Below are 15,810 nucleotides of genomic sequence, written 5' to 3'. Positions count from 1 at the left end.
CATTATGTTCATTCAACAAAGAGAGTGATGAGGGGAAAGCGGGGAAAAGTCACAAAATCAATAGCCATCTGGCTCAATCGAAGACGCGCATGCTGCATCTCTGTTTCCTGATATAGGTGAACGATAGATCAAACTTAGGCCTACCAACCCCCTTTCTCCCGGGTACATTAATTAATAATTGTAGCCTAATAAAGTCACCACTAAAATGGTTTAATCGTCTGCTTTTGCGACTTACAAAATGAAGAGCTAGATGTTTTGCTTTGAGCGCCCGTGTTTAACACTTTCCCATCCACGTGTCTCACATACAAACGGTGCGAGAGTCGTCGCGTTTGCTGGGATAAAGCGTGTCTATGGGTGCAAGTGAATTCTGGTGGGAGGGGAAGGATTGGCACATGGGTGGGAAATGACACATGGCGACAGTTAAGATGAGGTGTTAGCCAGTGGCAGAAGGCGCGTCCATAAATGTGAATTGGTGCTCCTCTTCCAAGGTGTGAAGTGCGACACTCGGTGCCCGAAGCAAACCGGTTCCCAGGCTCCCTGCACGTGCATGATGCTCGGAGTCGGAGGAGGTGTCATTTTATTCGCATGTCATTTGTTCACACCTTTGGGAAAAGTCTGTTCTGCAACTGGCAACTTCACTTCATTGGTCAGGGAAAACAGTTGTGCCACATTTGTACAAACTTTCCGAGAACCGAGTTGCTTACGGAACACAACTTTAACTGATCGATTTGTCTGACTTTAGGTTCATATCGCACTACTGTAGGCTAGACGAATCAGTGTAGGCTAGGCCTAATATTTGTTCTTATTATTAACTCAAATTCGCGAACGAATAGGCCTGATTCTTTTTACTCAATAAAAAAATTCAGTGCGATTTCCGAATTGCTACTATGAGTCGGTTCTTTTAAGTGAGTCGAATCGAAGGCGATTGGCTTTTATGAGTCGTTTCGTTTAAATGAATCAGGTTCTCAAACGAATGATTCCCACGACCCGTTTCAATTAAAATGAGTCGAAAACAGTCGGAGCGGTTACTGAATTAATTTATCTTACTAAAGTTACTTCTTTCGTCATGTTCGACTACAAATTATGAATTAAAAGCTCATCAGACGTTGCAGGTAGGCTATGTCATAGGACAACGTGTATTTAAAGATTATAAGTTTGTTCACCTGTTCGTATATGCCTTAATACAAATTAATTAAATATCCCCTCATTTTTTAAAAATGTTTTACTCACTAGTTTACTCTGGAGAGGCCAGACAGAAGTTTCGTGAAATTCAGTGGTTACCATAAAGGCATAATTGGCACGTGTGCGTCTGTCAAATGCTAAGGTGTGACATTGACAAAAGTTTAACACCTCGCATTCTGTCTCTCAATAGAGAGAATTGTGTGCGTTGTGAAGCGGGCTGCTGGGGCATCGGTCGGTCGGTCGGAGAGGTTGTCCACATTATGTGGGTGACTGGGTGTTATTTGAAGTGCACCAAGATCGAGTTAGAGTGTTGAAGTTAATGGTAGAAGAAAGTGATTCAGTACTGGATTCTAATTCACACAAGAAAAAGGAACACAAACCAAACAAAACGACGTTTGTTTACATACAGTACGGTATGAATTTGTAATATGTGCAACAAATCCATTAGTTACATTCAACCATCTAATTATTTTGAGTCTGATTATATTTTTAAGGCAATTTGAAATATCACAATATTTTTGTATCAAAGACCCTTGCGCAGAACAGTATTTGAAAATGGCAAGACAATTATAAATTAATTCTCATCTCAACATTTTGTTTCTTGAAATAAATACTGCAGCCACTCAATAAAATCAACAATTCATATTAATTTCTCTGCAATTGTGTTATATTTTTTATTTACAAACTTGTCGGGCCTAAAAGAGTGCACTTTTAATATGGCACTAATAATAAATAAAACAATAAAATGGTTTGTTAAAAAGGCAGTGTGTTTATGTTTGTTTACTTACATTATTTGTTTACTTCAGGACCACATGTAACTACCTGGTATAAATATATATAACAAATTATGATTTATGATAAACTACAGTACAAGTTTGTCATTTAAAGCAACACAAAGTTGTTGAAAGCGGATTTGCTCTGGATCAGACCTTTCAGCATTGAAAATAAAATACCATGACATCACACAGATTATGTTATGGTTTGTTTATTGGAGATATTCTGGGTGTTTCACAACATTAGCAATACAAAGCACATCCTTAGACATGATGGGCCATTTCTGAAATAGCACCAGAATGAGCTCGCTTTATTTGAGAGGTTCTCCTCAACACACTGAAACAGAATCACCATGACAAAGACAGTCTTGCTGGCAGCATAAACACAAATCCAAGGTTCTGCTTCATGTGCCGTGTGATGATCGGAACTTATGGGAGTCTAATATCAGGCTTATTGCCTACAGCATCAGTTATGGGTTTGAAATGGGGCCTACATGATGGAAACAAGATCAGTTCTTCAGTTCATGTGGTGCTATGCAGTTCTTTGCTCTTGCAGAGATAAGGGAGCCATAGAAGTGGACAAGAATAAGTTCAACAACCCTGAAACAATTTCTAATCAGTGAGATCCTAAATGAGGGCACCATATCTGTGTCTGCTGTCCAGGATGTGCTATCTTCCACTGGAATGAAACGTCTTTTGGAGTCGCTCGCTCCTATCCCAACCACTGTAACAAGGTAGCATCTGTCCAGTGTAGCCGATTTGATGTTCTTTCCCCACATGCCCTTCTGCTCCCATTCTCCCCTCCCGCCCACATACACCGTCCACCTGTTTGACTATGACCTTCATCTCAATGGCTGGTCACAGTGGAGGTGGGACCGTTTAAGGTGGGTGTGAGCAGGACGAGTCCTCACTGCTGCTTCCGAGACCAGAAACGACCTGCGATGGTACCTAATGAAATTCCCTGTTTCTTCTGTTGCGCAAGCTCCGAAAGTCTCTGTTCTTCTTCCTGTATGTGCAAAAATATTCATGCATTTTTAACAGACACCACTAAATATGACCTCTGACAGGGAAAAAGAAAATGTGCTAAGTACCTGTGCAAGCTGTGCTTGCCTTCTTTTGAAAGCTTCAATGGGGTCATCCTCATGGGCGTAGTTCTCTAATACTGAACGCACATCATCCACTCCGCTGATGGCAATAGCTACAAATCATATACATGGTTAACTGAGTTGTACAAATGAACATTACAATACAGTCTGACATCTATTTGCCCCACTCATGCATACTCACTTTTAAGGAAGGCAGCCAAGTCATAGAGCGTGCGATCCTCTGAGTTGCCGTCCCACTTGCACAGCGCCAAACCGTTGAAAGGCTGTAGACCGAAGGCCTCTCGCTTACAGTCCACCACAATGACTTTGGAGGTATCTCTGTTCAAACAAGACACGTCCTGCAAGACAAACAGAGTCATTAGTGAATATCATTTTTTAAATAATTTTTCAGACTTTAATTTCTTTGAAAGTCTTTGGGATGTGCTGGATTAGACCTTACAGAGTGCTTGACTCTTGCATTGTCAATACAAGATCTTGACCAAAAACTGATGCACTTCTTGATGGAAATAACATTTCCATCAAGAGGTGAATTTAAGGTCTGAACTCAGGTGCCAATTCATGTGTGAAAATGATTCTTCATGTGCCCTTCAACCATTCTTTCACAATTTGAGCCTGATGAATCTTGACATTGTCTTCCTGGAAAAGGGCCATGATGTGTCTTTTGTAGTTGTTTAACAAGTAAAAAAGCGACACTCCGTCAATCAAGGACCTTTCACACTGAGCGTAACTCAATAAAGCTAAGCAAATCGCCAACGAACGGAGCTTTTACACTGAACGCGATGGATGACGCTGACCGAGAAAACATTTTTTCTAATGTATATATCTCGTAGGTTTCCCATTTGGCATTAACCTGATTCGCTGCACAAAATATACAACAGTAAATTAACATAAATAAAGTTCGGTACTACAGCAGCAGCAGCTTGGGTAAGCTCAAATTTAATTGGACGGCTCGTTTCATTGTGGTGCGACGAGAAAAAAAAAAAAAATCGACACCGGTCGAGAAAAAAAAAAAATCTCGCTTTGTCGCGCTGCGATTGATCGCGCACAGTGTGAATAGCTCCATAGGGATCTATTGTTTGCGCAGTTTAATCGCTCTCAGTGTGAAAAGGTGCTTTAGGGTTAGAAGAACTGTTGCCAAACCTATAACATGCTAGAAACATAATAATCACTGCAATAATTGGGTCATTAGACTCTTAAAGGTGCTCTAAGCGATGTCACATGTTTTTTAGGCCAAAACATTTTTTGTCACATACAGCAAACATCTCCTCACTATCCGCTAGCTGCCTGTCCCCTGAATACACTGTAAAAAAACACAGTCTCTTCAGACACCCCAGGCTCCACAAACGGCAATGAAAACAAACTGGGCAAACCCGCACCACGAAACATAACAAACTGTTCCAGCCAATAACCGGCAAGAAGGAATTGGGGGTGGGGTTTTGGGGGTTAGTGAACGGATGAGGAGGAGGGAGGGTCTAGCTAGCCTCCGTTTTGTTTGACAATAGGCTTGTTCGACTTGAACCGGCGCTGCACAGACCGATCGGTTGATGACATCAAAGTACCGCGAGAGCGATTCAAAAGCATAAGGAGCCGTCTGCTCTCTAATCGCTCTCGCGGTACTTTGATCTCATCAACCGATCGGTCTGTGCAGCGCCGGTTCAAGTCGAACAAGCCTAATACTTTAAACGTCAACAAGAAGTGACGTCACCCGACATCTTAAGCAACTTTTTTTTTGGCTGGGCACTCACACATACATATACACAAATTTGTACAATTTTATATTCTTTATATTTTATTTGATATTTTTTATCTATCTGTAAATATGCTAAACATTGCATTCTTTAATCATATTGCGGTTATTAACGTTAAAAAAAAACACTTGAGGCTGTGTGGTACTGTAACTTAAATTCCAAAAACACCCCTTACCAATGGTAAAATCACTGTTAGTCTTGACCTCTGGCTGCTTATTGCTTCAAGAGGCCTGACATCTAGCAAAATAGGTCCAGTCTGAGTCTACTTATCACAACTATACATACAAATTGAGGTTAAATGTGACCTCTCACACCCCCGAACATTTGTGTGACACTGATGTGAACCATATTTACACCTATGCATTTGTGGAGGGGTGCAAAGACTTAACACCAGCCCATTGCCCCCAGTGTTCGCTCTCTCGCTCGCTCACACATGCACACACACTATCCGGGCCAGCTGTCTCAGTGGTGGTCCTACAGAGCAGATGGACAGGGACGCTGCACTCTCTCTATCACTGAGGTCATCAGCATCCCCCAGAGAGACTGAAAAAGTTGTGTGTGCGAGAGAGATGAGGGGCCCCGAAAGGAAAGCCCTCTTGACGGCGGCACACTCCGTAGCATTTACAATAAATTACCCGCATCTGCTTTCCCTATGAGACACACCCAAACCCCACTGGGAGTGCGAGTGTGTGTTTCAGTGTATTTGTTATTGAGTGTATGAGCGTGCATGTAGAAATAATGAGATTTTTATGGATTATAGAAACAGACGAGCTTAATGGCGCCCAAATCGCATTCAAAATGTGAAACTGAACGATAATTAGTACGTTTTATGTAGCTAGCGTGTATTTGATCTTCAGTGTGGGTGTGTGAGCAGAGCTGTGTAACGCAGCTGGGCATAAGAGTGTCATGTTGCCAAGTCAAAGAGCCTCTTCAATTCCCCAGGTAAAACATTGGAGCACGAGCCGGAGGAAGCGTGCCGCTGACGATACGCACGTGCCACGCTATGCACCTGCCAATCAAAGCCCAGCTCATCCCCCTATCTGTGCCGAGGACCTCGGCTTGGGGAGGGGAGAAGCATCTACTGGTGTCATATCTGTATGAAACAGTTCACAGAAAGGTAGGACCAATCAAATCAGTTATATTTTTTCACAAATTCAGTTTCTTCCATTTTAACTGTTTAAAATTAACAAAATTTAAATAACGAGTCAATACAGAATCAGGGTCAGACAAAAACACAATTTGGAAGGATTGACGATGTAAGTTTATTAACTTTATATTTTTTACCTGGCGAGATGGTTTTTGCGGGAAATTGCATTTGACACTTTGACGCGTGTATGGTGTAAGAGTGGCATAGGTTAGTTGTTACAACGAGCGAGAAAAGTTGACATGGAGAATGCTAAATGTTGAACCTCCGGGAAATCACCCGTTTTAAGAAAAAAAAATGCAGAATAGAGTTTGCTGGTAAATGAGAAAGAAAGACACAGAGCTCGTAATAAATCGAGAATCAACACTGGCTTTTCAGCTAGTCAGCTTGAGATCCTTTCCATCTAAACTGGTTATATATTTTAAGTCTAGCAGTGCATGTTTTATGAGCAGTAGGATAACCATATTCATCTGCACAGTTACAGTTGAAGCACAACCAAAACAATGCTCTTCCGCAAAATGTATGTTTTTTTTTAAACACTAGAGGGCCAAAAGTTACATCGTTTACCTTTAAATTGTATTAATCAAAAGGCATGTCTAATTAACTAAATTCATAAAACACAAAATTGCAATGTAAAAAACACATAATTCACATTTGATTAAATTCAGAAATAATGTAAAATAGTAGTGCATAACCTTAGTGGCGTTTATATAAACTATTTATTATAAATGCCAAGCCTAAGCGAGTTTATGAAACATAACTGTACAGTAACACAATCAACCGCAGGAGAAAGCTGTTTTGCAAGCTTTCTCCTCCAGCTAAGGGCAACAAGTTTGTTTAATCTTCATTTCATTAAAGGTGAAGATATTCTGTGATAGAATCAAATTCTGTGATATTGCGCAATTCAGTCTGCATTGCAGAAATCATAGGGCCCTACAGAAAGGCCATCCTGGGAAACGGAACGCATTCGTTAGTTTCATATAAATACCAGGGAACACTTCCTTCATGCATCACTCAAAGCGATCAAGTTCATGCTGGCCCAAAATGCATCATGGCGCTGTAGAATTTGAATTGCTGTAGCAATTAAATGATAATAATAGCTTTCAGTGTCATTATTATCATTTATTCTTATTTCACGTTTTTGTAACTAACTGTTTTAGTCATTCATTCTTGTTCATCTGCAGCTTTTAAAGTTTTTCCTTTTTAATTCTTCAGAAGGAAACTCATTCGACTGCATTTGTTTTCTCCTTCCCCCTCCTGCTTCTGAGGGCCAGATGGGAGGTGAGGGAGGGGAGAGAGAGGAGAGGAGAGGAGGGTGAAGCAGAGTGAAATAAACGTGTGTTGGCAGAAGGTGGATGGAGAGAGAGTGCTGATGGGGGTCTGGTGGACAAGGCCAGACAGGCAGTGGTAAAATGTGACCGGAGTGAAGACCTATAGCACAAATGCGCATACATACACGCATGTCTACTTCTGTACAAGCACTAAGCAGCTATACCAAGTAGCGTGACTGTAAGAATAGAAAATTGTTTCAATTCTGTACATTAACAAAAAAGGCTGGATCCCTTTACTGTAATGTAATGTTCACTTTAAAAAAATCTTTAAAAACTCTTTTAAATACACTGTTAAATGCAATTTTTAGCAAATCTCAAAATGATCATCTTTTTTTCATGACTGCACATTATTATATTGAGATGCTTAAATCCAAGTTGGTGAATGATCCATTTATTTATTTATTTTATTTAGACAAGAGTAGAGAATTTTAATAACATCAGATATATCAGTTATATGGGAAAATTTTAGTAAATGAAAATTAGAGAAGATTTTTGCTCAAATTTGTTTCAATCCAAACATGTTCTACAAGTTTAAATGTAAAAGCGTGAGATTAATAATAGTATTTTAACAATATGTAAATCAAGGACACAATCACATCTCTAATATTTTATGTACTACCATTTAAAATTTGTGAAGTTAAATAATCACATTTCTAATGTTTTATGCACTACCGTTTAAAAGTTTGAGGTTGGTAAGATTTAAAAGAAGTCTTTTATGCTCACCAAGGCTGTATTCATTTGATCAAAATATAGTAAAAATAGTAATATTGTGAAATATTAAAATATCTGTTGTCTCATATATATATATATATATATATATATATATATATATATATATATATATATATATATATATATATATATATATGTATTTTTGATTTATTTATTTATTTTTATATATATTTTCAGCATCATTACTCCAGTCTCCAGTGTCACATGATCCTTCAGAAATTAATCGAATATGCTGAATTGCTGCTCAAGAAACATTTCTTATTATTATTATCATCATCAATGCTGAAAATGGTTGTGCTGCTTATTTATTTTTAATTCTTTGATAAATAGAAATTTTGAAAGAACAGCATTTCTTTTGTTACATTATAAATGTCTTTTACTGTAACTTTCAAACAATTTAAGGCATCCCCGCTGAATAAAAATGTTATCCGCCGTAAAATTAAAACATTTTAGAAAATGAAAATTAGAGAAGACGTTTGCTCTAATTTGTCTCAATCCAAACATGTTCTACGAGTTTATATGTAAAATCTTGATTAATAACAGTATTTTAACAATATGCAATTGAAGACACAGAGTTAAAGGAATACATTTAGAATGTTTTATACACTAACGTTTAAAAGTTTTTTTTTTAAAGTAAAAAATAAAGTTTGAAAGAACAGCATTTATTTTGTTACATTATAAGTGTCTTTACTGTAACTTTCGAACAATTTAATGCATCATCGCTGAATAAAAGTATCAAATTCTTTTTTTTAAAAAGACCTGAAACTTGTGTATAAAGAATAAAATAATTCTATAATACCCTCCAGCAACATGTGACACTGTAATATAACCATGGATGCTACAAACTGATTTAATTTGTACACTAATGCAATTGTAAATTTGATCTTAAGCGTTAGATGTGCACCATTCATAAGCCTAATGAGGAGAGAGTTTAGGTAACGGCGGACGGCCTAATGAAGGAAAAAGGAGGGGGCAGAAGGTTAATGAGGCCTGAGAAGGGAGGAGGGAGGAGGAGAGAAGGAGGGAAAGAAACTGCTATTGTCTTGGGCTGTTGAGAAAAGAAAAAAGAACAAGGACATAGCAGTGGGGAAATCAATGGACGAACAGAAGGACGGCATGCAGCAGAGACATGGGGGGCATCGCGCCATAATGTTGCCCGGGTCACTCAGGAGAGGGGGCCCATGGGGTGGGGATCTTGAGCAATAAGATCAGACCATACTGTATTACATTCACATTTGCTAATTTCCTCATTTATTACAAATTGCTCTGTCACTAAATCTGTATTGCAGCATGAAAGCAAACACATTTTGAAACTATGAATGGATTTCCACAAGACGTGTCGTCTTTGTTGAGATCAAACCATTAACATCTGTACAAGAAAACAACATCCGGTCAAAAAGCAGCTTCTTTTGAAAGGCGGTAAAAATATGTAATTGTTTAGCAACATATGGTTTATCTCTGATGATTTTGATGTGACTCACACAACTTGTAGGGGTGAAATACCAGACAGCTGATTTTACAATACGTGGCGGAGACTGTTTACAAGAACAGAGAATTGTCCTAAATACTGATCTAAATACTGATAATGAGTTTGTGCACTTCACCAACAAAGCATGATACTGAGAAGCAGACCTATAGGCAAGCAGACTGAAGTTTACCTTAACATGGTGGCCATCCATGTAGCGTGTGGCATCCCGAAAGAGCCGGTACATCACGAATCCTTGAGGATCTATACTGTCAATCAAGGGGAACGCCGTCTGCCCACACACAAACACACATTGTTGCATTTAGGAATCATTTTTATGTTTTACGATGAGAGATTGTCTTTAAGTGAAGTTAAATATCATGCAGGGGAAAATCAAGAAATCTAAAATCTAAACATGATATTTACCCATAAAAAGAGCACATTACAAAAGCTAGTTGTTCTAAAATTTGTGAAGCATCAAGACAGTGGATGGACCGCTTTTTTTGACAGAATTTAGCTTTTCAGCCAAAGGCTATTCAATCAAAACAAGGCTCATTTGCATGACTTTACAAGTGTGCCACACCAACAAAAAAACAACAGACACACACAAACGCTAGCAGACTGAAGCTTAGCATAAAGGTCCCACTAATGGCATCATTTAGGAAACGTTATATTTGAGCACAAGGCGACGTGTTTGTAGAATCAACAAAAACGTAGGTGTGCCACTGTATCCAAAATAGCATCTATTGTAAGTGGGTTCAATGCCAAGCATGGTTCAAGAAACTTTTCCTTTCAACCGCAATTGAAATGGTGTATGCAAAAACAAATAACAGGCCAAGTGGAATGGCATTATTGTGGTAAATAGTCCTCACCACCCTTGAGACTCACCATGCCTGTCTCTGATGTGAAGATGACTATCTCGTAGAGCGGGGCCAGTTGCTGGAACAGATAGTCTATGCCAGGCCTCTTCTTAAAACGCCAGCCTGTGGCCAACTAGAGGCAGCAGAGGAGATCAATAAAACATTAAAACTCAAAAAAAGAGGTCCAATGTTTTTACATATTAGGCCTAACAATGGGTTAGGCCTAATACAAAAGAATACTTTTATCCAGGAAGGTTGCATTAAACTGTGATAATGTTACAAAAAGAATCCTGATAAAAAAAGTATCTCAGTTTTCAGAAAATTTTTAAGCAGCACAACTGTGATAAAAGCATTGATAATAATAAGCAAATCAGCATATCGGAATGATTTCTGAAGAATCATGTGATACTGAAGACTGGAGTAATGATGCTGAATATTCAGATTTGCATCAAAGGAATAAATTACATTTTATAGAATATTAAAATCGAAAACGCTTATTTTAATTTGTAATAATATTTCACAATATTACTTTGAAAAAAAAAAAAAACTTTTAAAACGACCCCAACCTTTTGAAGGATAGTGAATGTATTTTCCTTTCGAAATACAGTGCATTTATTTTAATGCAATCAGTTCCTTGCTAAAGTGAGGAAAAAAAATAAGGAAATATGTAACAGATTTCTCCCTCTAGTCTGCCAAAGCAGCCAACAGCTGGCCTTATGCCATTTACTTCATGTTTTGCCTATACGCGAGTATTGCTATTTAAACTCAAACATCTTTAGACGGCCCATCTGGAATACATTTATGAATGAACATGCAGATAGAAAGGTCTTTCTCAATTATTTACTGGAAGCCTGACTATTCCGGTCATTAGTCAGTAGAAATAAGGCATAGCAGAAAGCAGAAATTGACTGCTATAAATATATGCCTTAGTCACTGAAGTTGCATTTTACCATCACACTTAACGAATTCTTCTATACTTAGATAGGATTCTGACTTATGTATCATTTACAGTAACAGATACTTTAATTGTGCTTCTATCTGGCACCGAACACCTATATCGGAGTATACATGTCAAACAAAGCCAAAAAGAAGAGTACAGTCACAGACAAAGCTTCACTTGAGGTTCAACAAAAATCACTGTGCCATGCGCCACGGTAACAGTCTGCTGAGGTGTGTCAGATTACAGGCTATGCTCCACCTGTCACCTGTGTGTGACCCTTCCCTCACAGCTGGCCAGGTAGAGAGAACAGAGGGAGCAGGTAAGAGAGGCGACAGGTGGTTCGCCCAAAACAGCATTCCAGATGGCCTCATGTGATTAACAGGAAATGATAAGGAAAGTTTGTAACAAACTGATAAGTGACAAAGTGTCGTTTAATAGTAAATCAAATAGAGACTTTATTGCAGATGGGAACTGAGTGCACAAATATACACACTATACAGTACAGCACGCATGTACAAAATATGCTAGAGTAGTTGCAGCTGTGTTTAGATTGGAACAGCAATAGGCCTGCAATTAGGAGCAAAAATTGTTTTTTTGGGGATTTTTACCAGATATTTAGAGTCTAATGATATGAACTTGCATCAAGCAGACTGAAATCCTTTCATGCTAAATAGAGATCTGAGAATGCAAAGTCTATGTTCCACAGCTCAAACTGGCTCATTTAGATGGGCAGTAGACGTTCTAAACTCAACCTAAAACTATTTTAAGCAGCATTTCAATTATTTTATAATTATTATACATGCGGTATGGAAGCCCATTTCTAAAACAGTGAACAAAATAAAGGTATTTATATGATAAAGTGTGAAAAAAGTTAGATTTTTCGAATTCATTGAAAAATGCTCGATAGATTAATCGATTGGAAAACAAATAGATAGTTCCAGCAATATTTTCTATTTTAATATATTCTGAAGTGAAGCTTTTTCAGCATCATTACTCCAGCCTTCAGTGTCACATGATCCGATTCCATTCAGATATCATTATAATATTCAGATTTTCTGCTTAAGAAAACTTTATTAATAATAAATGTTGTGAAAACAGTTGTGCTGCTCAATATTTTGGTGGAAACCATGACATATTTTATTTCATTATTTCATAAGTAGAAAGTTTGGAGCTCAGGATCAAAAGTGACAGTAGTGTACATTGGTCCTTACTTGATCCTCAAATGCAGATGTTCTCTTGGTTACATTAATAGAGCTGTGACACCTACCGACCACTCTGGATGGAGGAGGACATCGGTGAGCTCCAGCACTAGAGTGTATGGAGGCTGGTAATAGGGTTCTCGCAGTGGGTCTGGGAGAAGCTTTGGGCTTGTGGGCTCGATGATCATCTACAGAGAAGCAGAAAGAGAACATTTGGTACTTCAGATTCTTACTTATGAGGATATAAATGGGGAATCATTTTCTGTATCCTCTAACCTGTCGGTAATCTTTGAAATATTTGAAGGTTCTTCTGAGCTGCTGGATGACGGTAACATCTAGAGGACAAAAAAAATAATTATAAACTGGTGTAGCCAGATTGATCAAATATTATTCATGATTAATAGTAAAAATAGTTTCTTTAAGCTCTTTCTATGTCTTCAACTCACTGTATAAAATGCAAATATTAAATGTTAAGTCATTTTAAATGGTCACTTTAAGACACTATACAACATCCCCACATCATTCAAACTAAAGTGATTAGCCCCATTTTCATGGCTTTAGCTCCCTCCAATCGCCACATGCCATATGCCACCTCAAGCGGCAGAATGGACAGATAAAGTGGCGGCACAGGTTCCATGCGCCTCCCGCCTGGCTCGCTGTGCGTCTGTTAAGGCAGCCAGCCCGCCAAGGGGCCCATCAACAACATCAGGGCATAAGGAAGGAGGTTGATTAGGCGAGGGACGATACAAACTGCTTGAACACCCTCTCCCCCAGCCCCATCCCTCCTTTTCTCCTGTTGGATTAGTTTGGAGGGGGAGTGTTTGCGCTCTTTGAGGGAGCATGTGCCTGTTGGCAGCCTCCAATGGAATAAGCTTTCCCTTGAGGCTAATGAGCGAGACGAGATGGACGTCTCCTTATCATACTTATGTTGAAGAGAGTGGTGGTGTTAGTAGGTTCCATTTACATGATATCAGCATCACAGCTTTGTTTCTGAAAAGTAATGGATCAATGAAGAAACGTAGCTGTGTTAGACAAAACACCTGTTGGACAAGGAATAGTAGCTCCGTAAAAGTGGCCCATGCACTATCAAGTCAAGTCAAGTCATCATTTATATAGCGCTTTTAACAATGTAGATTGTTTCAAAGCAGCTTTACAGAGATAAACATATAATTTAAGGTAACAGAGATTGGTTTAGTTTTATAGTGGTTCTTGAAAAATGTTTTTTCCAGCTTAAGTTAGTTTTGATTGATTCACTTCCGTCTAAATGATAAATCTCAATATATCTCAAGTCTTCTGAAACCATACGATAGATTTGTTTAATGAAAACACCACAAGCACGTCATTATGCAGATCTCAGATCAAACATGGCACCTGAAGTGTATGAATCTGACCCCAAACCTTTGAATGGGGTTGTCAGTGTTCCTTGTAGTGTTCATAGAAAGTATATCCTTTTCACATTGACCGGAGTCATCTGTTTAACTCCATCCAAACTGGCACACATCTGTCCCTGCATAATTCCTTCCTTCTCCACAAGTCCAAGATCAATACAAAGCGTGAACAGTTGCAAGAACCGTTACCAAGACTGATCCAAGATGACACCGGAGAAGCGGGGAACAACTGGGTGCGCTTTGAAGAGTCTCTTGTGCTAACCTTGTTTGTCAGTGTAAATGGCCATTGTTGCTTCACAGTGGGAATGTGTCTCTCTGGAGGGATGTCCGCTCGAGGAGGGAGGGATAGGAAGATCGATGGCTAGGCCTCTGGACACAACAAAGGCCTCCTTTAATCCTGCACTGGGTTAGCATATGCTTCGCTAGTTTGCAAAGGCCATTACTCAATTGCCTTTCTTCCATCCCTTTCTTTGGGAGCCTCTTGCTTTTTTCTTCCCTGTCAATCGCTCCTTTCTGCAGCCGTGAAAAGTGGTCTTTAGGTGCAGCCCTTCTCTCGTTGCTGTCATATGGGAACCTAACTGTTCTGTGGATAGAGTACCAGGCCTGTGCTAAATTTTCCTGGATGATCTACAGCTCGCTGTTTGTTTGCTTGGAGAACTGGAGGTTCTCTAAACACAATGTTAATGTAATGTAAACAAGAAAAATCGCAAAAAATAAAAACAAATTTAATATTTTGGTCCATATAGCCATAACTCGACAATATTACTGGACATTTTAGAATCATTCTTGATGTCAAACTGAAATAATCAAAAGACCCATAAACAGCTGTTCACTGTGTAGACCATCAGAGGGATGTTAAATGTTTACTTCAAAACATTTTGTAAAGTGCTTTTCACAATAAATATTGTTTCAAAGCAGCTTTATTTAGAAAAAAAATTGTTTAAAGCACATTCGTTTGGAGTCAGTAAGATTAAGAAATATATACTTTTCTTAAAGCAAGGATGCATTAAATTGATCAAAAGTGACAGTAAGTAATATCTGCCATATATGATGTTTTGTCTGACACATGTACTTCCTCTTTAGAGAATTTGAAGAGAGTTTGGGAAAATAATATAGATCATGAAATTGGTAATGCAGATTGGTCTGCTGTATGTAACAATTTGTATCTTATGTGTACTTCATTGGGGGTTCAGAAACTTTATTATAAATTCATTAATAGAATCTCTCACACACCATTAAGTCTGAAAATTTACAGAAACTCTTCTGGTCTCTCTTTTAATTGTAAATTCACGGCTTTTGGTACTGTGAATTTCTTCACTGCTTTTGGTACTGTGATAAAATCATCCCTTTCTGGTCCAAAATACATAACTTCCTACAAGAGTGCATTAAGATGCAATTTTGTTTCTTTTTGGAATTGTATCTGTTTTCCATCAGAGTGGAGATAAAGTTTGACTCTGATACTAAACACATGTTGCTGTGGTCATCCCCTCAGGTGCCTTCTTTCAAAATGTGGATGTCTCAAATATCTGAATTTCTACCACTCGATAATCTCACTTATGATACACTTTAAGTCTAATGACTTTTGGCAGATATGGACACCTCTTTGGCAGATATGGACACCTCTTTGGCACCATGTTAATAACCTCTCCCGATTCCCTACTCTAATGTGTATATTTACCATTCTGCCTTAAGTGATATTATTTTTGTATGAATTTCTTTTTCTCCCTCATTGTATGTTGTAACTGGAAAAAAAGTGACAGTAAGAACATTTATAGTGTTACAAATGATTTCCATTTCAACAAAATGCTGTTCTTTTGAACTAAGTCCTGTATAAAAATATTACTTTATTCAACAACAATAATAAGAAATGTTTCTTGAGCAGAAAATCAGCATATTAGAATGATTTCTGAAGGAAACAGAACATTATCATCTATTGGTGTGG

General features: G+C 38.4%; 1 protein-coding gene across 2 annotated transcripts in view; it reads right to left on the bottom strand.

Annotated features, from left to right (window-relative positions):
• Nucleotides 1-2,151: 2,151 nt before the first annotated feature.
• The window catches only part of timm50 (translocase of inner mitochondrial membrane 50 homolog (S. cerevisiae)), a 34,309-nt gene continuing 20,650 nt past the window's right edge, over nucleotides 2,152-15,810 (bottom strand). For both annotated transcript variants that reach the window (XM_077208589.1, XM_077208590.1), the window contains 7 exons: nucleotides 12,757-12,815; nucleotides 12,549-12,668; nucleotides 10,370-10,474; nucleotides 9,675-9,773; nucleotides 3,243-3,399; nucleotides 3,047-3,153; nucleotides 2,152-2,961 (listed from right to left, as the gene is read on the bottom strand). In XM_077208589.1, coding sequence (XP_077064704.1) covers nucleotides 2,863-2,961; nucleotides 3,047-3,153; nucleotides 3,243-3,399; nucleotides 9,675-9,773; nucleotides 10,370-10,474; nucleotides 12,549-12,668; nucleotides 12,757-12,815 — 746 coding nt within the window. In that variant the 3' untranslated portion in view covers nucleotides 2,152-2,862. The remainder of the gene's footprint in view (nucleotides 2,962-3,046; nucleotides 3,154-3,242; nucleotides 3,400-9,674; nucleotides 9,774-10,369; nucleotides 10,475-12,548; nucleotides 12,669-12,756; nucleotides 12,816-15,810) is intronic.

Source organism: Siphateles boraxobius, unplaced genomic scaffold, assembly GCF_051911475.1.
Source record: "Siphateles boraxobius isolate OS27281-9 unplaced genomic scaffold, OSU_SipBor_1 6, whole genome shotgun sequence".
Classification (NCBI taxonomy): Eukaryota; Metazoa; Chordata; class Actinopteri; order Cypriniformes; family Leuciscidae; genus Siphateles; species Siphateles boraxobius.
This window is presented reverse-complemented; position numbering and strand designations above follow the sequence as displayed.